At 52.8% G+C, this 23612-nt stretch overlaps 2 protein-coding genes across 5 annotated transcripts in view; both read right to left on the bottom strand.

Moving 5' to 3' along the window:
* BSN (bassoon presynaptic cytomatrix protein) overlaps positions 1 to 556 on the bottom strand; it is an 89429-nt gene extending 88873 nt beyond the window's left edge. For all 3 annotated transcript variants that reach the window (XM_085072949.1, XM_085072950.1, XM_085072951.1), the window contains exon 1: positions 291 to 556. In XM_085072949.1, coding sequence (XP_084929075.1) covers positions 291 to 451 — 161 coding nt within the window. In that variant the 5' untranslated portion in view covers positions 452 to 556. The remainder of the gene's footprint in view (positions 1 to 290) is intronic.
* A 2423-nt stretch (positions 557 to 2979) lies between these two features.
* On the bottom strand, positions 2980 to 23436 carry TRAIP (TRAF interacting protein). Of its 2 annotated transcripts, XM_085072947.1 has the most exons (15): positions 23111 to 23436; positions 21883 to 21940; positions 20552 to 20635; positions 16598 to 16637; positions 13881 to 14008; positions 11195 to 11289; positions 10478 to 10591; positions 9477 to 9564; positions 7860 to 7949; positions 7562 to 7650; positions 6698 to 6853; positions 6449 to 6497; positions 5800 to 5925; positions 5216 to 5266; positions 2980 to 4233 (listed from the first exon to the last, which is right to left on the bottom strand). In XM_085072947.1, exons 1-15 carry the CDS (start codon positions 23206 to 23208, stop codon positions 4120 to 4122), a joined length of 1380 nt encoding a protein of 459 aa, XP_084929073.1. In that variant the 5' UTR covers positions 23209 to 23436; the 3' UTR covers positions 2980 to 4119. The 2 variants fall into 2 exon arrangements, with proteins under 2 accessions (XP_084929073.1, XP_084929072.1); XM_085072946.1 differs by lacking the exon at positions 23111 to 23436 and having other exon boundaries at positions 21883 to 22220.
* Between the last annotated feature and the right edge of the window lie 176 nt (positions 23437 to 23612).

Genomic DNA, 23612 nt, shown 5'->3' with positions numbered 1-23612 from the left:
CACGTCCTGCCCGCGCGCCCCCCTCACAGCCCCGAACCCACCACACCTGCACCCATCGCACCTCTACGCCGCACCCCGGCACGTCTCAGCCCTGCACCCGACACCCCTGCCCCTCCTGCCCGCGTGCCCACACACCCGTGCCCCCACACACACACCCGCGCCCACCGCCCCCAACGCACCTGTGCCCACACCCTCACCCAGCCCTGCCCCGCGCCCTGACAGCGCCCCACAGCTCCCCGGGTCCGCTCCTGACCTAGCGCCCCCCGCCGGCCCACGCCCCGCGCTCTGACCTGGGCCCGGCGGCGGGCGGGAGCTGTCCGCCGCCGCCCGGTGCTGAAGGCGGCTTGGCGGCGGCGGCGGCGGGCGGCGGCGGGGCCCCTGCGGCGGCGGCGGCGGCGGGCGGCAGCTGCCCGTCGTCGCCGCCGCCCTCCAGGCTGGCCTCGTTGCCCATTTCGGGCCGGGCGGGACCGGGACCGGGGCCGCTCCCTCAGCGCAGCGCCGCCCCCGCCGCCGCCATCAGCCCCGCGCCGCCATCGCCGCCCGCCCGCGCCGCCCGGCGCATGCGCCGCTTTAGAGCCCGCTCGCGCCGCGGGCACGCGCGCGTTCGCCCGGCCAATCGCCGCCCGCCCCGCAGGGTCCCGCTGGCACGTGCCCCTCGGCCCCGCCCCGCCCCGCCCGCCGGCCAATCGGCGCCGCGCAGCGCCAGCGCTCGCGCCCGCCAGGCGGCGCTACACGAGCTCCCGCGCTGGCCGTCAATGAGCGGCCCGACTGCTGTGACGTCACGTCCCGGCGGCCAATGGGCGCGCAGTCCCGCATGAGGTTACACCCGACAGCCAATGAGCGCCCCCTCACCCATGAGGTCACGGGCTGCTGCAGGATGTCACACACCACACACCAATGAGGTGCCCCCTCCTCCATGAAGTCATGTGCTGCTCCTGGACGTCACAGCCTGACAACCAATGAGCACTCACCTCCCTCATGATGTCATGGGCTGTCCCCAAACATCACATGCTGCAGGCCAATGAGCATCTCCCACTCATGTGAGGTCATTCCTTGCCTTGTGATGTCACACTCTGCCAGTCAATGGTTGTCCTGCACCCTGTAAGGTCACAGGCAGCCCTGCAATATCACATGCTACTGTCCAGTGAGCACCCTGCTGCCTCATGAGATCACGGGCTACCCTAGGAGTCACTCTCAGCTGGGCAAGGAGCACACCGCTCCCTGTGAGGTCATGGGCTCTCTGGTAAGGTGATGGAGCCTCAGCCAATAGCCACCCAGTCCCTCCCACGACCACCCAGAGCCCACCATTGCTCTTCTATGACATTACAGGGCCAAACCAATGGGCTCATGCTCTCCCTAAGCTCCAGGCTCAGCCAGCCATCACCCCTCTTCCCATGAGGTCACGCAGCGCTCAGCCAATGGACACGCTCCCTGTGTGTGAGGTCAGAGGCTGCCCATGGCGTCAGAGAGCAGCGGTGTACGTGGGAGCGCGCCGGGGCTCCCTCCCGCCGCCTGCCGTTAATGAGGGGCGGCAATTAACGGTGGCCGCAGCCGTGGGCGGAGGGAGGTGCTGCCACCGCCGGTCCCCTGCTGCCACCCTGCGGCTCCCGCGGACCGGACGATGCCCCCGGGGGGACCCCAGTGGGGACCGAGAAGTGCCCCGGGAGCGCCAGCGCCGCCGGAGCCGAGATACAACACAGCCCGGGCAGTGCTGGCGGCTGCTTTTTATGGGCTGTGAGTCAACACACACGCGCTAAATCCTAAAATAAACTTGAAACTGGGTCCAGCCTTACCTCGGAGCGCACCGAAATAGAAACCGGCTGCAAGCTGCCCCAGGAAAAAGGGACCTCAGTCCCTTCCCTGGCCCTTCTGTATCCCCCAGCCCAGGGAAGGGTGTGCTGGCACTAGAGGTCACTGCAGTCCCCGCAGGAGGAGGTGTGGGGTGCAAAAGGTGTAAGATGGAAGGAAGAGAGCTTTAGAGGAACTAAAAGTACTGAATGAGAGAACAAAACAGCTTCAGTGCTGGGCAGGGGCAACAGACGTGCAATAATCAAAATCAAAAACACCAGAAAAATCCCAGAAACAAGTCCATGGAATGCAAGACTGCAGGAGTGGATGAAAAGGGCCAGGACACACCAAAAATGCTTGTTTTGTTTAGATTTTTTCCTGATGTGAAGAGTCTGCCAAACACAGGAGACTCAAAACATGCACCTTAAATCCAGCAGACATTGCAGCAGCTGCCAGCAGCAGTGCTGGTGCAGGTGGTGCCCAGCCAGGGTGCTCAAACCTCGGCTTAAACTTGCCATCATGTCAAAACACAACGCCAAAAACCCTTCTCAACCCCTGCACTGCAGGCTAGGATCTGCTCCCCCTTTATGGGCAGACACAGCACCACCTCCCCAGCACCCCAACATGGAAACCCATGTTCCCCACCAGCCACGCACCCAAACCTCCACTGCTGCTTTCTTAAAAGGGTCTTCCCGAACAGGAGAGATTCAGAGCAAGTCTCACATTTTACATACACTTAGTACCTACCACGAAAGGACAGGAAGAGCATGCAGCTGGCTCTCTGTAGGCTTTCTCCCAGGCTTCTCCTCCACAGAATTTATTTTGCTTAAGTCCCCCCTCCTTTCCCTCCAAGCTTTTCTTTTCCAGCCCTCTGAACCCTCTTCTGCTCCTCCAAACTCTCCCCATTTCACTTAATTCTGCAGTCGGCCTCAGGTGATGCAGGTGAGACACAGCTCATGCTCTGCAGGGATTTGCCTTGTTGACTTCCCTGGGGATGGACATCACTTTCCCCATGGCTTCACACCACCACAGCCCTTCCCTGCACAAGAGGCCTGTCTCCCGAGGGCTAGCACCTCAAAGGTTCTGAAGGGTTGAGCACATCCATCACCCTACATTCAGCACCCAAGTTCAGACCTTCACCCTGAGCTGCAATAAGGTGGAAAATGCTCAGAAGCCAATTGTGTCAACAAGTGTGCACAACAATATATTTTATTCCCAAAAAATATGTTTTTAGCCAGACCAGGTACTACAGATTCCAGCCTGAAGCATCTGGAAATAGGAAAATTCAGATTTGTACAGTAGAGTGCTTTATTAGGTGCCTCACCACATCTGTTCCTTGCAGCTTGGACAACCCTGCTTCACATGTGGCTCTCCTGTTCCAGGGCTCCAAGCTGAAGAACCCCAGACAGGTTCAGCCCCACCAGTCTCCCCCTTCCCTGAAGGGAGCCATTCTTCAGCACTTCTCCAGGCCATTCCAAACCCTCTAATCAGGAGGCAGAATAGTTATAAGATAACAAAAATTCTCTAAAATCTTATTTAAAAAAAGAAAATAATAAGTTTCACATCAACACTTGCCAAGCACAGAGGTCACACCAGCACATCTATCTCTGCTTCCAAGTGGAGCAGGGGGTCACCCCAAAATTTTCCTCCCCAGTCAGCAGTTTCAGTGCCAAGCCTGCAAGACCACTGTGGACTTCATGGTCCAAAACAGGGCAGGGCAACACAGCCCCCAGGCCCACCTGTGGGTCTCCCCAGCCCCCCCCAAGCCTGTGGTTGAGGGAATGTATTTAATTTGGCAAGAAATATACAGACACTCCACAGTCACACAAGTTGCTCTACACACTTCTTCCTCCAGTAAACTTTCTTGGAACTACTTACACCAGCTATGGAGCTGGTCCAGGTCCCTTTTCCCTGCTGCTCTCTCCACACTGACATCCCAGACACCCTTCCAACACCTGCTGCTTGTGGCTGCATCCAAGAAGTGCAGTTCCACCTGGTGTCAGAGACCCCAAAGCAGCAGTGACTGCGGAGCTCTGAGGAGGCCAGAAGGCAAGAAAACCCTGTTATTTCTGCATGAAAAAGGGAAGAAAGGAGTGGTAAAACAAGGAGGGTGACTCAGTCCAGGCATTAGCCAGAGGCTTGGTCTCATTTTGCCGTGCTGCAAGGTCAGGATTCTCCACAGGGCAGCTCATCTCACCCACAAGGCAGCATCACTGCTTTGCAAACAGGACCCCAGGCAGTGGTGGCTGCACATTACCTCATGCCAGACTCTGGGCAAGTGTGCTCTGCCCTGCAGCCTCTTCCAAGCCTCTCCCAGGAAGCCAGGGGCTCTCACTGTAGGAAAGAGTCCAGTCTGGCCTGGCTGCTGCTGGAGGAAGATGAAGCTGGTCTGGAAACCTTCTTCTTGATCCTCGCTGCTAATGGACGGATTTCTGCCAAGTTTGTCTGGAGGTAAAACTGTCAAGGAAAGCACAGATCAGTGCCCTGGGAACACAGGTGATCCAATACCTGCTGCAGTCCAGCCTGAACCATAGACCTGGGACCCAGCCATATATCTGCATTCAAGGAAAAACTCCCTGCAGGACAGGATGGGCTTTGCTACCTTCTCACAGCAGCAGAGCTCGGACACACTCCTGTCCTACAAATGAGGGGACATCTCCCACTTCAGTGGAGGTTTGGATTGGATATTAGGAAACATGTCTTCACACAACAGGTGATCAAGCTTTGCAACAGGCTGTCCAGGGAACTGGTGGAAGTCGTTTGAAGTGTTCAAAAACCATGCAGATGTGGTAGTTACGGACACGGGTTAGCGGGCTCGGCAACGCTGGGTTAATGGCTGGACTCTGATCTTAGAGCTCTTTTCCAGCCTGAATGATTCTATGATTCTATGCTATCCCCTCACACATAAAACAGCATTTTAACAGTGTATTTATTTGAGCTGCAGACCTCCTGAGCCAGGACACTGTGCAGGTAAAGGCAGAGCAGCCAGAGCATGCTCTGCCTCCCATGACAGAGCAATTCCAAGGCAGGAGCAGCTCTACACCCACAAGGTTAGCTCAGCCCAGCCACTCCTCACCACAGCAGAGCAGCAGCATCCTGCAGGAATGAGGGCTCCGGCTGCACGGGCTGGCAGGCACACAGCCAGGAAGAGGCTGTGCTACACTGCTGCTCTAAGATCTCAAGGACACAGGCAGTCCCTGCAAATTGCACTGATGTCTAGCTGATGTGCTCCTCTGAACCAGCCACAAGTGCTCTCAGCAAGTTCAGGTCCTTGATGCCTTTGCTGAGCTCAGATTTGTTGAGAGACAAATCAGACCATTCCTTAAGGATCCCAAGTCCATGTTTTGCTCACTGAGACCAAAGAGGAAGAACAGAAATGAGGCACCCACAGCATCAGTACTGCCACATAAACTGCAGGAAAGGATACTGGTTGTATGAACTTTGTCCTTCCTCCCATGCCATCGTACCCCGTCCTCACCTAGGAGAGAGAAACAAATGAGCCTGGAGCAGCAGCACACAGCCTTGGCTACCTCTCCTCATGATGTTTATGGGGAAGGGGGAGTCTTGCAGACCACAGCTTCTGGAGAGGGGTTGAAGGCACCTGGAAACACACAGGCACCTGGAAACACTTGCACTAAGCCCTCACTTTTGGAAAAAGACTCATGAGTCTTAATAAAGTTTGGGAATTTTGGGCACTTTTTAACACAGGCTGAGGAAGGCTGAGGATTTTGTTGCTGAGACTGAGGAATACAAGGAGAATACCCTGAGCTCCAAGAAGGTGAAGGAATAGGACACTGAGAGCCACTCAGTCTGCTGCCAGGAAGGGAACAAGCATCTGTCATCCCTGGAGCTCTGCAGGACTGGGAAGTAGCCAGGTTGTGCTCTGAGATTTATTTTCCACACATTGTATGTGGCAAGGTAAAAGCCTTGGTTGCTTCCTCTAGCAGGGTCACTTCAGGACAGAGGTGGCAGTGCCAGCCCTGGACACACCAACTGGACAATCACACTCACAGTGCCTATGTTGTTGTGGCGACCCAGCAAACTGCCCGAAGATGGCTTCTTGGAGTGAACAGAGTTCCTGATGAATGCTGGCAAGAGTCCTTTAAGAGCATCATCCTCCAGATCATCTGCCCAGTTCTGTCCCACAAAATAACAAGAAAAGCCCTTTAACCAGCACAATCTGCTGAATGGAGTCCACATACAGGCAGCACTAACAACACAGACAGCTATTTAAGGTAATGGTTACTGCCATACCATGTCAGGCTGAAAACCAGAAGCTTCCAACCTCCCACTGGGCCTTATGTGGAACAGTGCCCAGGAGAAAGGATACTGCCCCAAGCAAGGCTGAGAGAACAGCCACCTCAGCTGACCCCACAGCCCTTGTGGTCAGCTCCATGTGGTGTTTGTGAAGCACATCTGGGGCAGAAGCATCAGCAAGAAGCATTTGAGTCCCCACCCTCCCTCTCCTGCTCAGTTCCAGGAGGCCTGAGGCAGCGTGTTTCTAGGAGACCATCAACAAAAGCACTTTGAAGACTATAGACTGTGGCTCTATAGATGGGCCAGTCTAAGGCCACAATGGAGAAAATAGATTCTTTATCCCAAGCTTATTAACAGCAGAATCAAAGAGGCAACACAGAAAAATCAAGATTAGTCCTTTTACCTCCACTGTTTCCTTCAGAACTTTCTTCGCCAGATTTACCACAGGAGGCCTGTAAGGAGCCCAAGGAGCAAATCAGCAGAGATTTATTGTTCAAGTGGAGCTGGCAAGGACAGACAAGGCCAAGCAAATGACGACAAAGCTTGCAGCACACCGTCAGGCAGCTGGAGAGTTATCTGATCTCACACAGCAACTTCCAAAGCAGAAAGACTTTGATCTCCTTTAGAAGCAGAAAGAGGAGGGAAAACTCACGGCTTTTTATCCAGCTTCTGCCTTTTCGCAGTGCCGAAGGGAGATGTGCAGGGCTGGTGTTCAGGGGTGTCCACATCAAAAGTAGCATCTAGATTGATCTCATCGCTGTGGGCTGGGCGGTGGAGCTTTGGATGCTGCAGTTCTGCAGGAGCAGGGCTGCAAGGCCAAGAAAAGCATCAGCCACCAGGCCGCTGCCTGCCACCCCAGGGAAGGCAGAGCTGCACCCCACGACACTGAGTGCTCAGACAGCAGTGGGACCAGGAGCAGAACCCCATTCTGCTTATGCATCAAAGGACAACCTGAATCCTAAAGTTTAAATTCCATGTCCCAAATTACTGCTTCCCCTCAAATGGAGCGTGCTGGGCACTACAACAGCAGCACCCAGAGCCTAGAGCCCAGGAATCACACTGGCACACTGCTGCTCTATGGACAGAATCCAGCTTGCTCTGCTGGGGTAATGGCACAGGCTCCTCACAAAAGGCTGGATAAAAGCAGACGTCATTTTTCAGGCTAGATTCCTGTGCCTAGCTAAGACCTCTGGTCCCCATACACTGGAGCACACTCATCAGAAGGCCAACTCCACAGCAACGAGAAGAGCAGCTTTAGGGATGTTTACCTGGCAGGACACAGTGACAAAGACTTTCTCAAAACCCAGGCCACTTCTCCACCCCCTCCTGACCCAAACCCTCTGAGACACACACTTTTTCCATGTAAACCAAACATCATCTTGTCAACCACAAATACTTCTGGAACACCTGCCAGACTAGTACATCTCTGCTTTCTCAGTAGGTCCAAAGCAAGAGCTGACAGTTTAACTGTCACCTCCATCCCTGGCCTGCATGCAGCTGGATGCAGCTTACTAACCTTTCAAGGACTAGCCGACTGAGTGTTTCCCTGGTTACAGATGGGACCTTCAGAGTATCCTGCAAGATGTCTATTTTCTTCTTCAAACTCTAGAGGGAAAAGGGGAAGCAGAGAGTGAGATAAGGAAAGATCTAGTAGTAGATACTTTGCCCCTTTTCCATATATCAGCATCAGGTGGAGCTCAGAGGTAGGCTGGGAAACTTAGTCACTCAGCAAAAGCCAGTGTTAACTCCTGGCTTTACAGCTGCAGACCAGTCTGCAGTAACTGGCAGCTGGCCATGAGGAATGATATTCTCACCAAGATCTCCTTGTCTGCATTCTTCAGATCTTTCTGTGTGCTTTTTAACTCCTCCTTTGTCTGCGCCAGCTCTGAGGTCGTTTTCTGCAGCTGCAGAACACAACAGAGTGTGGGTTAAAACACCTGGGGTAAGGGGGACTGCAGAGCCCTTTGAGAGCAGTGGGCTCTGCACCATATGCTATTTCCCCTGTTTAAGGGCTCAATTTTCCTGTGTCAGTCTAACCAATCTCTCCTGTATCAGCACAATCCAATCCCGACCCAATTCCACAAGCTGCCTGCAGAGGGATCTCCAGGGCTGCTTGCCCAGCATGTACCCAGCATTTACACCTCACGGCAACAGCTTTTCCCTGGTCTAACACTTGGTGGCTGTGTTCTGAATTCCTGCAGGACTTTGGACACACCAGAGCACAGGAATCACAAACCACAGGCTGAAGGATGGCTGTGCATCAGCAGTGCTGGCACATGGACAAGCCTGATTCAACAGGGAAGCATACCAGTGGCAGGGGTCAGGAAGCAGACTGATACCACATCAGAGACTTTTGTGGGTCAGGGAGTCCGGGCCAGCCCACGGACTGTGGGTAACAGTCAGCTTTCTGTCAGCCAAGCCTGGAGCCCCCTGTGCACTGACTCGCATCCTCCTGACCCACACTTGCCATCACAGCTTGGCTCTGACTCAGCCAGGAGCAGCCCAATTCCAGCAGCAGCACCTTGTGTAGGGCTTAACTCCTCTGGGGAGCACAGCACAGCAATCTGAAGATCTCCCTCTCCATTTGAAGGGACAACAGCTATGGCTGAGTAACAAAAGTAGGCCAAATCCACCCACAGCTTCTCCCTTGGTTGGCTTAGACACCGGGATGCCCCAGGGAACCACCTGTGCCTTGGGGTGTGAGGCTACACACACACACTTTTCACAGGGATGTGCTAGCAGAACAAAGTGAGTCCTGCCTGACCTGAGCTAACAGATCCCGGCCAGGCCTGGAGCAATGGGAGCACAGCAGCAGAGGCATGTCAGCATCCCCAAGCTCTGCACCAGCTCAGGACCTGCCCAGGCAGGCTGTGTGTAGGACCACCTGCATGTCCTCACTGTGCTTTGGAAACCTCTCCTGCCTGGGTACAGCACGATGTGGGAGTCCTGGCCCAGTTCAGCTGGCTGAAGGCACAAGGCTGGGTGTGACTGGTTATGCCAAGCCAGAGCTAAGCCCTGCTCAACTGCTACTGGCTCCAAATCCCTTCCCACCTTCCTTAGGGGCCCAGCTGTGCAGCAGGAGAGGCTAGCAGCTGAGTGCTCAGCAGTGTCGCCGGATGAAGGAATTGCTACTTCCAGAACCCAGTGGAGCAGTGGAGCACCTGTGTGCTGCTGCCTTCCAGCATAGGCTTCCTGCCAAACTCTGGCTGCCTCTGCGCATGCTGCCCCAGCACTGTCCCCAGAGACTGCCCTCCTGACAACAGCCCACGAGCTGCTTGCTCACCACGTCACATCCTGACCAAGAAACCCCAGCCTGACCCTTCCACACACCCATACTGATCAGCGTGGGAGGGGTCACTGCAGAGGCCTTGGGCCTCAGTTATGGACAGGGATCTAAAGACCAGATGTCACCCTAGAAACTCACACTATACCTTATTATTGACAGAAAACAGCTCCTTTTTCAGCTTCTCTGTCATCTCACCAGAGATCTTCCGAGCCTCCTTCAAGTTCTCATATTCCCTGCAAAGAGACACAAAGAGTCACGCTGTTTGTAAGACAGCTGAGCCAGAACTTCTCAGAGACAAGCCAAGACCCTTAAATTGAAGCTCTGGACTGCAGAGCCACCAGAGAAAACCCAGGAGACAGAAAGCCCTTTAAGGAACAGAGATAAGTGAACCAACATTGTGTCACACATTCCACTACACCATGGGGCAGAAAAAACCTGCATGGGATACTAAGCCTGATTCCACCAGCAAACTGGGCAGCAGAGCCAGAGACATTTTAGTTGCCAGTGAAAAAAACACACAACAGAGCACAGCCTCCATGCTGGCAGCAAACAGGGGACTTTGCTTTAAGTGACTTTTCAGAGACTTCATACTACTGGCCATGCACATTTATTCCAAATTACACCGCAGGGACACTTGCCTCGTTACAGCTTTGTACCAAAGCTGCAGTTATTCAGCTGCCATCAGGATGGACAAAAAAAAAACCTGTGTTTTTTCCCAGTAGGACCAGATGGATATCCAGGTAGGGGAGGACAGCAGTGCAGGCTCACTTTGCCAGAGCATGCCAGAGGCCACAGCTGCACAGTGCAGCGCTGCAGAGGGCACAAGCCAGAGCTCCTCATCTGCTTGCTTTCCCCCAGGCGTGAGAGGAAAGCAGAGGGAATAATCATCACCACTTCATAGGTGCACTGACAACTCTGGAGACAGTTCCCATGGTGACACACATGTCACTACAGTGACAAGAGGAACAGTTCAGTGTGACAGGCTCCAAAGTAGGTCCCCAGGATCCGTCAGTAAAAAACAGTGGAAGCCCAAAGGGGAGGCGAGAGCCCCGCAAGGCCAATGTGCCTTTCGGTGCTTGGCAGAGGGTTCTCCCTGGGCACCCCCAGGACAGCACCAGCCAGCTGTGCCAAGCCTGCAGCACCTACTTTTTTAGGGAGACACAGTAGATCGCAAGCTGTTCCACTGCTGCCTGCCCAACTCCCATCTCTCTGATCATCTCCTCCACTTCGGGGCGCTGGCTCTGAAGCAACAGCTCAATCCTGCACAAAAAACCACAAACAAAAACATACCCTCAGCTCATGACACACAAACAGACCTGGGAAAGAGACAAAAGCCCTGCTTCTCCCTCAAAGGGCTGATGCAGCCTGAGCTTCTGCTGCAGGCACTCTGGGTGTCAGCGGAGAAGAAACACAGCTGCTTCACCCCAAGCAGGGCTTTTCACTGGGGAAAAGCAGCACTACTTGGACTAGAGAAGGGGCAGCTGCACACAGACACTGCACATGGAGCTGATGCCCAGCTCTTGGTCCCTATAGCCCTGTGGCTGACTGTGTTCCTAGGCTGGCATTTTGCCCCAGCATCCTCTGATAACCGGAATGGCACACAGCCATGCTCAGTGCACTACAGATGAGGCCAGTACCCTGCTTTGCTGCTCTTTAATGAGAGCAGCTGTCTGGAAACAGCAGGGGCAAGAGCGCAGGCAGGCAAGGGCAGCTAATGCAGCTGTTTCCAGCCTTACAGGGAATGTGATCCAGCACATGGAGATGGGTGTTGCAGCAGTCCCAGCAGGACCCCTCCTGCCCTCTCAGAAAGGGCAGAGGTGTGCAGCCCAGCTTGCAAGGCCCAGGGAGCACCCCGGATCTCACCGCTCCATGGTTCTCAGCTTGTTTCGCAGCCGGCGGGCCTCCTCCTTTGAACTTCTGCTATCCTCTTGCTGCTGCTCCAGGAATTTCATCTGCTTCTGCAGGGAAGTAGATGCACACAGACCATTAGTAAGGCTCTAGGGATTGTTGGAGAAACATCCTGGCTTATGCGCACTGCAGGCAGCTCAGAGCATACATTGGCTCTAAATGCTATCACCACCTTGGCAGCACAGGATTATGAAGAGTTGAGCTCCCTCCCACTGTACCCCCAGCTCCACTCCCCACGAGCACAGCAGGGTCTCTGTGCTAATATTACAAGGCGAGGCTGGAGCTGAAACCATGTCATAGCCCCTTCTCTCTGCTGGGAGCACTGGAGGGACTGCCCAGGGCCCTGTATGCAGAGGTGACAATTTGTTTTTCAAAAGCAAAGGAGTCCACAGCAAGCAAACCTTCCTATCATCTTCCCCTCTGTGCACAGCTGATTTCTTCACCCTCCCAATTCCCCTTGCCATTAGTTGCTTAAAGCATAAATAGGAATCAGCAGGTCTCTTCTGCAAGACCTCAGGCAAACCAGACACCCACCTGGGCACTACTCTCACCTGCTGCAAGCCTATTACAGCCACCGCCTCTCCAGCAGTAACAGAGAGCCTTAGCTGAGCTGGAAATGCACACATCTGCAGTGTGGCAGAGGATGGGGAGAGTTGAATTAGCACCATTCTGATGCATCTGTGCTGTCTAGGTTTGTGTGTGCCTGGGCACCTTGCACAGCAACTTTGAAAGGCTCTCATTTCAGCACAGTGCTGATTCCTGGGAGAGGCCTGGCAAAAGACCATTGCCTTGTAAAGCTCCTTCCCACACAGAAGTTGAAGGATTTTATCCACTTCCTGCCACAGAAACCAAACAGCTGTGAAACCACTGGGAAGCTGAGGAGGAACAGTGTGGCAGGCTCATGTGCTACTCTTGCTTAACCAGAGCCTGTCTTTGGCTTTTCCCTAAGCAGAACTCTCAACATTTCAGAACCCCACAGCAGTATTTTGTGCCCAGTCAGAGCACAGTCCCCAGTTTTAGCCAGCCTGAAACAGCAGCAAACTCTCACCCAGAGGTTCAGCAGCAGCTGACAGTGCCAGCAGAAGACAGGACCAGCTCGCAGCCTTAACCTGCATCACAGCAAGTTAAGCCTGTATTTTCACTGCAGAAGTTTAGTGCTTTAATCTTTAATGATGCAGTTGAAGACAGTGCTTGGCAGTCAGCTGGGAAACCCCATAACCACAGAAAAGATACCTCCAGGTCCCTAATCCTTCTGCCCTGCCCAGCTTTCATTAAAGGGACTTAAGCATACAGAGAGGGTTTTGCAACAGGGAAGATAAGCACAGAGCCTCCTCCAGAGGTGTCAAGTCAGGAAAACCAAGCACTGAGATGCTGAGTTGAGCAGCAAGTACCAGCTTCCCCTGTCACAATTATTTTTGCTGGAGTAGGGGGCACCAGAAGTATCCTGCCACTGATCTATCCAGGATCATGCCAGTATCTACAGCATGGCCAAGATCAAGACTGCCTTTACATGCAAGCAGATTGGATATAATCCCATGGTTGGGAAAAACAGTTGTGCTGGCTCACAGAGAGGCCTACCTGGCATGAATTCCTTACTCTATCTGTCCTAGTGTCAGGCAGACCTCCCAGGTGCTTCCCCCCAGAAGAGTCCAGCTGCAGGGGGCATATAGCAAGACAGCACCACAACACATCTACAATCTCTCTCTGGGCCACTTGGCCTCGCAGGTCAAGAAACACGATACAGTTTAGCATACTGGATCAGAGAGATTGGGAAATGCAGTAGACCTGTACTCCACCTTTCAGTCTGCAGCTCACAACCCCACCTGCCTGCACCCCACCTTCTTGAGACAGACACATCACCTTCACACAGCACAGACTGCCCAGCCCAGCACCAAGGCAAAGCTGCTCCAAGACATCCCAGCAAAGCTGCTCCTGCTCTTACTCTCTTCCTCTAGCTGTTTACGCACAGTACATGACTACACACTGAGTCACTGCATGCTGAAACACAACAGGAATATTTGATCCCTGGACTTCACAACATTACTAACCTAACTGAGGCAAAGCCCTGGCAACAGAACAGAGACAGGAGAGTTAGCTGGATCAGATCCCACTCAGCTGAAGCCTGCAACTCCCCCTCCATATTTTTCAGTTTGATTTGTCCCCCAATCAAACTAAGAAACTAATTTGCCTTGAATCCCGCCTGGCCTAAACCCATTTCAGAAGAACATTCTACCTCAGGGAGCCAGTGTTTCAGCAACGGGGCGCTGGGGCTAGTTCCCACACTAGGTTCCTGCTACTACCTTTATGACCAGCACTGCCACTTCATTAGTGAGGCTCAGCCACATTCCTCAGGCTGGGCTGGCATTTCTCCTCCACAAGGGACACCTCTGCCTTGAGCACCTGTACACAAACCATAGGCCTGTAGGCTTTTATGCCTGTGAATCACCCCAGGCAGAGCACAAACAGGACCTCAAGTCCAGCACCAGCACTTACATCAATTAATCAAACCAAAATAAAAACCCAGGCACCAGACCCAAAATCCCACCAGCACAATCTCTTTATTAGTAAGATCTGCAGAGATCTCCAACAGAACTAACACAGACTGCATGGTGGTTAGTCCTGTTGGGGACAGGAATCGTACCTTGAGAGAGGAGCACAGCATCTCTGTCTCTCCCAGCACCTTCTGGAGCGACTCTATGGTGGCATTGCGCACATCCAGAGTGTCCCTCAGCCCATCAACAACAGCCTGGCATTCCCGCTTTTCTTTCTCTAGAGAAGAAAAGAAGAAAGAAAAAGGTCATGGCCTGGTAACCTAAACTCCAGCTGCACCCCAGCAGCAGGAGCACAAAGACTGCTTGCAGGCTCAGCTCCAGGCTGCCAGGATGTGGCCATTCCTGGAGAGAGGCATTTCTTTAAGTGCTGTCTGCACCAGGGTCTGTACTGAGCAATTGCTTCTCTCAGCGCCAGCAGGCTTCAAGATTTCTTTACTAAAGATAAAAAAATCCCTTTAATAGCTTTCCAGTGCCAGCCCTGCTAGCATTAAGATGATGTATCTTAACTCTTGCATTTTCTCAAAGCCAGGCTTGCACAAGGAAATCATTCCTCTTGAGTTACACCAAATTGTAACAGAGCTGGAGAGCAGAGCTTTGAGCCCATCCTCTCCACATGGAACCTTATGCATCAGGAACCCCTTCGGGGGCCATTGGGCAGCTGTATGCAGTGGTCCTCCAATCTGCTGCATGCACCCTCACCAATCACAGCACCTACATCAAAGGACAGGAGGCAGTGACACTGGGGACTCTGCAGGACACATGACAGCGTAAGAAGATTCCCTGAATGCCCACTTTTTGCAGGTCATAAAACCATTGAGTCCTGCTGTCCCTCCCCCTGGCAATCCAGGAGCAAAGTGCATGCCTCTGACCACCAGAGAGAAGGTGGTGGCAAACACCACCAGATTTCAATTTGTTCTGCGGAGACAAGGGAAGAACAGCTCAGAAAGCAAAAACCACCATCAGTAGCCGCCAGACCTATGCAGGGAGCAGCCAGCATCGCTGAGAAGCTCAAAGCAGTTGGGTAATGAGGGAAAGCAGGAACCCCTCCACCTAACCCTGTTGAGAGCAGAGTAAAATCTTCAGCTCAGCATCTTCAGTCCTTTCTAAAATCACCTGTGGCTCCAGCCTGACAATAGTGGAGAGTCAAAGAGTGCCTTTCCAAAAAGCTTGTTCTCCTTGCAAGCCATCCACTTTCAAATTCTGCCTCCACATCCTGTGGAAGCATGACCTTCAGTGAAGTTTCACTGTTCAGTCAGGGAGTAGAAGAGCCATGTGGGACCAAGGTACAAGAGAGGAATGTGTTCCAGCAGAAGCATGCGGGTGGCTTCTCCATTGATCTGAATAACCCTTTCTCACCAGAGGCAGTGCCTAGAGACGCTCCTTTGCATTTGCAGGGACTCCACACCCACCAAAAGAGTTAGGGCTTCCCCCTCCTCCGTTCCCAGCTGCCCAGAGGCAGATGGCAGGAATCAAACCCCTCTGTGCTGCAGGAATGAGTTTTCAGCTCATTCAGAGTGCCTCCCACAGAGCCTGCTGGGTCTGCTCGGAGCTCGGCACCTCTCGAGCCATTTGCAGGCTGATCAGAGCCTGGCAGCTCCACAGCTCCTCTGCAGCACACAGAGCAGAGCAGAGCACAGCTTCACGTGGAGAACTTATACACAGGAACCAGCAGAGAGCAGAGTACCCACAGCAAAGGAGGCAGGAGGTGGGAAGGAGCTTCGCATTTCCAATATGAAAAGAGAATGGAACAGGGGATGTCAAATCCAACCTCTACTCACCAGAAGCTGAGAAGATTAGCAGGCCTTCAAGCAGTTTTTCTTGGAGAATATCCTAGCAAGAATCCCAGCCACCTTCCCCAGAAGATCTGGCTCTCTACCAAGTCACTAAACTCAACCAAGCTGGCAGGAGAACAGGCCTCAGAATAGAGACGTGCAGACCATCCAATTCTGCTCTCAGGCTAAGGACCAAATCCTCAATCTACTGGCTATTCATGTCTGTCTCGTGCATGCAGGGAACGCAGAGGAAAGACAACTCTCGGGGCGTGGGTGAGCCCCCAGCATTCTTTAAACATTTTTTTTTCCCCTTCTGCTAGCATGTTTTAGGATTTCTGTCACTTAGACTGACATTTTCCTTTTGCTGCTCATGACTCATGTTCTGATGACAGGCTGCCTACAGACGATGCTTAAAACCCATCGACAAGTCTCCAGGGCTTTTGCTTTTCCTGCCTCCCTCAAACATCCTCTAAAATTAAAGATGGGAAGATGGAAGTGCGCACACACTGAACTCCGTCTGCTCTTCGCGCGGCACATGTGGCACTGCAACAGCCAAACAAATCTAAAGCCTTCCCACTGCTGTTTTTGGACACCACTTTCGCCCTCTCATCTGCTGGAGGGAATGAGCCCTTGCCATATGCAGCTGTGAGTTTCCCAGTGAGCAAACCAAGGGTTTTGCTTTCAAGCCTGGATAGAGCTGTGCTGCAATTCTGTAAGCTTGTGATTAGGAAGGGGGCAAAAAAATTGCATCTAAACTCACAGTGAGCTCCTGAGTTACAGCAGAGCTGGGCCAGGCTGTGGACCCAGGCTCTGTCATACAAGCTTTGCACAGATTTAGGTGTTCTCACCTCAAAAAAAGCTCTGAAGAAGTTGCTCCAGCAAAACAGTTTGCAGCCTGAACCATGCCCTCAGCTTTGGAGAGGGGTGGCCCCTGCATGGGGGTTCCCCAGACCTGGGCAAGCCACCTGGCACAGGTAGAGCCCAGGACCTGCTGACTGTGGGCTGCCAATCCCCCACAGGCAGTGGGAACTCACCTTTCAAGGAGAGCTGGGCCTTCACCTTGTCCAGTTCATTCTGAAACACAACACAGAGAACTCTATTAGGAAATGCCCTGCAGAGATGTTTCCACCAAATCTTAAAAAGTTTCTCGTCAGGACATTTGGACCAGGCAGGTGCTAAGGAGGGAACATGGAAACAGCAAGCACAGAGTTACAAGCTCGGGCTATCACAGGGAACGGAAAGAGCACCTCCAACTGGCATTCTTCAGGGGGAGAAGAAAGGATCGCAGCTCTGTGTTAGCCTTGTCAACCTTGTGTTTCTCACACTGTCAGTCATCCTGTTTTAGCTGAATAATTTTGGAAGGCTCTCAGGGAAACACAGGAAGTCAGGCAGGAACAATTTTTATAATGTTTTACCTAAACAAGGCAATAAGGCAGGGATGTTGCCAGACTAACTGGATTACTGAGAGTTCTTTAAACTGAAGTGAACTTTAATCAGATGCAGGTGGGAGACAAGAGGGCCTATCCAAACACCTGAAAATGTAACCAAGCATGCAGTCAAACATGCTGACAGATACTGAAGTCACTGCAGTTCAGGATGCTGATATGAGCTAACAGCTCAATCGAACGGCTGGAAACAGATCACTGAGAAACCAATCCATACCACACCAAACAGAGTTCACAACGTCTCCTGGGTACCACAAGGGTCTGAGGAACATCAAATATTTCTAATGCCTTCATCAAGGCTAAGAAGAAAGAGGCAGCAAATGCCCTGTAGTTTAAATTAGAGATAACGAAGTGATATAATTTAACACTGGTAAATAGCCAAAGGAAACATCAAGAGGTTAAAAAGAGAGGCTATTTATATCTATGTATCTATATGTATATTTAAAATAAAAACCAGAGAGATAAATATATGCAGGAAAGAGGCAACAGAAGATGACTTAAGAAGCTGTGTTAGAGAACTGCAGAGGAAAGCACATAACAAGTCAGGCAGGAACTGCAGTGGAATAAAACCACAATAAAATGCCAACACAGGCACACAAATCTGTGCAACCCGGAATGCTACATGCAAATCTGAGCCAAGAATAGCACCAGCAGTGACCACGGCTCTGACGGGACCAGAGCGAGGCTCTGCTAGTGACAATAAAGGGAGGAAAGAGAATGTGGGATGTAAAGCTTGGTAAGCAGAAGGGACTAAATGCAAAGCCTAGCAGAGCTGTCTGGGATTTGCCCCGAGGGGCACAGCTGCTGGAGGGCTAACGTGGAATTAACTCTGCTGCAGGAACTATTCTGAAGTAGCTTCCTCCGAGTCCTATTCAGGAACGATTAGTGAGCTCACAAGATGTGCTAATTATCATGATAGCAAAGAAATCCTGGGCTACTGCGGGCAGCTATGTAACATTACCTCATTCATCAACTTAATCTGAAATCCCTCATCCTCCACCAAGGCTCCTAAAGGCTGCTCCCAATTTTCTCTCCTCTGAGAGAAGCTCTCCTCTCTCTGCCAGGCTGAGTTATAAGACCACATTTTCTCAAGATCAAACGAGTATATCCTGACCACAGACAGCTGTCCTCCAAAGCTTCTACCTTCCCCAACAGGTTTACAGGCAGGATTCCTCCCCCCACCGCCTCTTCACCAAGCTGAAATCTCCTTTGGAAGAAGAACTCTCCGATCCCCAGATCACAGGCAGCTCTTGACAGACTCACTGAGGTGTTACACCCCAAAACTCACCCTCTTCCTGCTCTGGGAACAGCCACATGGAGACTGTTCTGCTCACTAAGAACCATCTTTAAAATCAATATAGGCTAAACCCAGGTTCAGTAATGAAAGAAATGCTTAGACATTTAGCCTGTGGTCTGCAGCTACTCCAGGGACCCAGGTTCCCTCTGGTTTTTCTGTTTAAGTTTTAGCCTGGGGGTGGAAAGCAAAGCAGCCCCAGAACTCCTTTGGCTGTAAACATTTCAGAGCAGCAGCAGGAGTGAGGAACAGCAACAAAGACAATTACTGTTTCAAAGATAATTTGGCTAATTCTGCAACAACAGGAAGGGGTTTCAGATCATGAGGGAGCTCTTCCGACCACTTCACTGGGTGCCAAAACTGGTTCTCAGAAGAGAATCCCAGGCTGGTCTCCTCAAGATGACTAGCAGACCACAGCTACACATTTCGCTTTCTAGCACATCCTTTTCATGGCAGGAGGCCAAATGATCATTCCAGGACAGCTGTGGGTTGCACAGATACAGCTCCAGTTGATTACAGATGAACGCCACTCTTGGAGGGCTGAGCAGTGGTTCATCACAAACCTTGGATTTTTTTTTTCCGGTGAAATTGCTTCTGGCTAAGGATGCCAGCAATTCTTATCCTCTGAAGAGCCTGGGCTTGGCCCATCATGTGCTTGCTTTGAACTTCTTAGTGGCCAGAATGAGACACTCCATCAGAGATAGACCTCCCATCTTGATAGACATTGGTCCCTCACCCATGGTGAACAAGGCACCTGTGTTCTTAAGGTATTCTACGTCCTCCAAAAACGAGGCAGCACAGCATACGGAACTGGTGACAAAGGCAGCAGTAACCTCTACCAGCGCACACAGCAGCGAATACCCACACAAGCTAATGATACTGATTTACACAGAAAAATACTTGGTTCTTTCTCTTGGTGACCTCAGTGCCCTCATTAAGCAGGCTCTACACTGGGGCTAGATGTTGCTTTGACAGACACACACAAGATTTACAGGAGCAGGAGAAATTACCATTAAGATTGTTGTGGAGAAGCAGCTCCACAGTCCCTTGAGCAAGGGAGCAGTTCTGCACAGCCTGCCTGGAGCAGAAGGCTGGGGGAACCCATTTTGGATCCTGGGGTGGGGGTGAGAGAAAAAAAGGAAGATTTTCTAGGGCAATTCTCTCCAGGCAACCCATTTCCGAGTCACTCATCTCATTACACTTGTGAGAACAGATCTCAATATGTACAAAAGGCAATATTTATCCGCTCCGAGGGCATGCAACTCCCAGTGCCCAGAGATGCTCCTCAATTCCTCAGCACACTTTGGCCTTCAGTTTCATTATTGGTGGTCTTGGAGAAAGATGGTGCTGCTGACATTCTAGTCTGGCTGGCTTTATTTTAAAGACATACGAAGTACATATAGAATTGTCATGGCAACTGCTAATTATGGTAATTGCTGCACATGCTGCTTCTAAACACAAGAGGGTACAAGCGTCCCATTATACCAAGGTCAACCGGCCACCCTTTTTTTTGGAACAGATAATTCCAAGACAGAAGGAGCCATTTTTCATCCACATGGCACAAAGAAGAACATGGAACAGCCACTGTGTTTATCCCTACTAACCCCCAACTCTCTGCACCCAAAGGTGGCACTTGGAGCACAGCACCCAGCATGCCAGCTCCAGACAGGATCCTGCCAGGACCCAGCCTCTACGTTGTTCACAGGTGCTGGTGTGGCTTCAGGAAGTCCCCTTCCTAATCTCTCTTGGGGAATCATGACTTTATCATCACTCTGCTCCACACCCTTCAATCTGTACAACCTTCCTGCACAGAAGGGAGGTGGGGGCACTTCCTCCAACAGTCCTTTCTTTCCAGAGGGATTAGCAGGGCTCACACACGAACAAACCACAGATACCAGCAGCAATTCACTGCATCTGGGATTTCCCTTCTCTTGCCTTCGGGAACAACTCTGTACCCTCATTCCCAAGGGAGGTTCAGCAGTTTGATGTGATGCTGCTTCAGGAGGTTTCCAGGTAAAGTGAGAAGCAGAAGGAAGAGCAGGAAGTAGAGGAGGCTCCTCGAGTCGCCACATGGGATTTGGTCAAGGGAAATGCTAAATCACCACAGAAACTGATGTGCTTCAGGTCAGAAACATGAGCACAGCAAGCTCCAGTTTGGGAAGCACCTGCTGGCAGAGGACCAGCAGGCCAGGCCACACTTCCAGGAGGCTGAAGCATCATATGAGGAAAGAACCCCATAGTCAAGTTACCTGCAAGGCCTCAGCATCCGGTGCTGCCTGCTCCTCCAGGGCAACATCAAAAAACAGCTTATGGATGATGTGTCTTCTGCTGACCTAAACACAGAAGATAGAAGAGTTTGATGGGAACAAATAGGGAAACAACGGATATGGAAGACAGATGGAGGGGGAGAAGGTACCGTCTTGTGACAAGGCCATGAAAGGCAAATCAGATCACGTGTTTGACACCATTAGTGGCGATGCTCTGCTTTGGCTCAACAGCACAGCAGCAGACCCCCCACTCAGTTTTTGGGAGTGTGACTCCAGCCAAGCTCCTGAGCCGCAGCAGAAAGATTCAGACATTTCTGAATCGAGCGCAGTCTGTTCTCTGGCAGCTCAGGCCCAAGCAGCTGATGCTGAGCTAACATGATGCCAAATCCTAAGACAGAAGTACGTGCTGCTTTCTGCAGGCAGAAGGTGCTGTAATTGAATTTGATAGCTCTCCACACCTCCCCCATGCAGTTACAGCTTTGTGTTTTAAGTATTATATACAGTCATGACACCAGCTAATTGCATGGTTACTGCCACATAAGATGTTATTTCGCGATAACTCCATGGTAACCCAGAGATGTAAGAGGCAGAGAAGAACAGAAGGAATCAACAAGTCAGGGAAGGAACAAGGGCCAAGACCTTGAGAGGAGGAAAGAAGCACGAACACAGAATAAGCCCAAGATGCAGCTGGCTAAAAATTTACATCTGAGAGCAAGGAAACATCTCCTGCAGCCGCTATGCGCCAAGACCTGCTGGCAGCATGAAGGCTGGTGACACGAGTGACTTCAAATAAGTTCAGGTCCCAGTTAAGCCAATAGAAACCCAAGCCTCAGCTTCCTATCTCAGAAGTAGAGCACATCTTTCCTTCCCTCCCCAGCCATTGCTTTTCTCAAGGGATGGCTGAGTGCTGCAAAGCCAGGAGGGGTTGTAAGGCCCATGTGCAGCAGAATGGGCTGCTCACCTGATAGCAATGGGCTGGGCACTCCAGAAACACAAGCCAGGTGCCCCTGTTAAGTCCTTGCAGCCCTCTCTGCCATTGTGCCAATACTTACCCAGCCTAAGTAAAAGCTGTGAAAACCCAGAGCCCCTTTCTAAAGGAGCTGCAGTACAGACAGTGGCAGAGCATTCCCAACCCACTACAACCAGAAGGGCTGTGGAGGGGAGTTCCCCCTCTCAGCCTCTGGCGAGAACCAAGTGGAAGAAAGTCTCTCTGCTTTCTACCATGAGCCCTTCTCTGGCATCACCCCAGGCCACAGCTCCTCAGTGCCATTGCAGAGCACTGTGCCACAAGTGTGCACAGGGGATGGCTTTACCTGGATTCTGCACTGTGGGCATGTCCGGCTCGGCGCAGTGTCAAACCACTGGATGAGGCTGAGAAAGAAAAGGAAAACATACAGTAAATCCCTAAAATCCTGGAGTACTGCTTCCAGGGGCCACCCCCCAGCTCCCCAGGAGAGCGCAGGATGTGACTCCTCGTCACACACTAAAGCAGAACAGCAAACCTTCAGTCCAGCGGTGTGGCCGACAGGAGCCCCGTGTTCCACACGCATGCTCCACCCGCACCTCCAAGACAATTCCTGGCTGAATTTAGCATGTGAGCTTATCTTTAACAGGGCAGAGCTTTTGCAGAGCTCAGATCTCTCTGGGAGACAGGCTTTGAACAGCCACAGCTTCTCAGGAGCAAGCGGATCCACACACGGCACGGCACGAGAGCTGCTCTATCAGGATGTGACAGCTGAGATCGCAGCCCCGTCAGCTCCAAGGGGTGCTGCTGAACATGCATCTCCGGAGCGAGGAGCACCAGCCTGGGCTCTGCTCTTGAGATGATGAATGCAAACCTGCCGGGCTCCCCAGGAGAGCCACTAATGCATTTTGCAACCAAGCCATCACGTCACACGGGAAAGGTTTATTTTGGGAGCAGTGTGATGATTTGGAGCTGGCAGGTTACCTTTGGAAGCTCTCCCTACTCCACTGGCTGCTGGAAGAGAGCGGGCCCGAGCAGCACTGCTGGGTGAGAAGTGACAATCACACCCGCGGTCCCTCTCCAAGCTCGTTAGCCAGGAAAGCAAATGCCCACCCTCTCCCCACATAAAGTTTATTTCCTCAGAAGAACCATTTCCTTTCAACACAGGTACTTGTAACACAGTCCTAGAAAAGCATGGAATTGCCAGGGAGGCTTCACCATAATCCAACACCGCTCCCTCCAAACACCCTGTGACACTGGCTCTTCTGGAGAAGGGAGCTTGCAGGCAGCAGAGTGACAGAATCACAGCATCAATTAGGTCGGAAAAGACCTGAGATCATCTAGTCCTATGACCGAGCACCACCATATCAAGTGCCACATCCAGTCTTTCCTTAAACACCTCCAGGGACGGCGACACCACCACCTCCCGGGACGGTCCATTCAAATGTATACCCAGCACAGCCCGGACTGCTGCGGCAGCTCCGGGAACTCCCCAGAGCTCTCGCGCGGGGGCACAGAAGGTGCCCGTGGCTGACACCGCGCGGCCCGGCCCGAGCCCCGCCCGCCCCGGCGCTCACCAGTCCCGGTGGAAGGTGTGCCCGCACTGCACGGCCGCCACATCCCGCTCGTTGTCGAAGAAGTCGGAGCAGATGGTGCAGTGGGCGCGGATGGGCATGGCGGGGCCGGGGGGTTGGAGAGGGGCTCGGGCGGTCAGCGGCGGCTAAAGGGAGGATCCCGGGCGGTCGCGGCCCCAGGGCCGGAGCGCCGCGCGGCCCTGCGCGGTTTGAACTCGACCGCTAGCCCGCCGCTTCCGGCCCGGCCCGGAAGTGTCCTCAGGGCCCCGGCGCCGGAGCAAGGGCGGGGCGGGATGGGAGGGGCGGGGCCTGTGTGTGGGGCGGTGCCCGCGCCCGCCCGCCCTGTGTCCCGCGGAGCCCAGCGGTGGCACCGGGCATCCTTCCCGGGACAATCGCCCGCACGTCCCCGCTGCCCTCGCTGCCCGGGCAGCAGTGCCGCTTCCAGCCCGCCGCGTCTCGCTGAGCCCCGTGCTGCCGGCACGCGTGGCAGACCCCCGGCCCCACA

This window comes from Lichenostomus cassidix, chromosome 12 (assembly GCF_008360975.1).
Source record: "Lichenostomus cassidix isolate B80296 chromosome 12, HeHo_3.0, whole genome shotgun sequence".
Lineage (NCBI taxonomy): Eukaryota > Metazoa > Chordata > Aves > Passeriformes > Meliphagidae > Lichenostomus > Lichenostomus cassidix.
This window is presented reverse-complemented; position numbering and strand designations above follow the sequence as displayed.

Excerpts from the sequence above, each read along its gene's own strand:
- TRAIP (XM_085072946.1), bottom strand. The coding sequence starts at position 22,119 with ATGCGTGTGGAACACGGGGCTCCTGTCGGCCACACCGCTGGACTGAAG. Across the intron at positions 7,950-9,476 it reads TGTTTTCTGTCAATAATAAG|CTGCAGAAAACGACCTCAGA; the intron begins GTATAGTGTGAG and ends TGTGTTCTGCAG. Across the intron at positions 6,498-6,697 it reads CAGAAGCTGGATAAAAAGCC|GCCTCCTGTGGTAAATCTGG; the intron begins GTGAGTTTTCCC and ends GGCTCCTTACAG.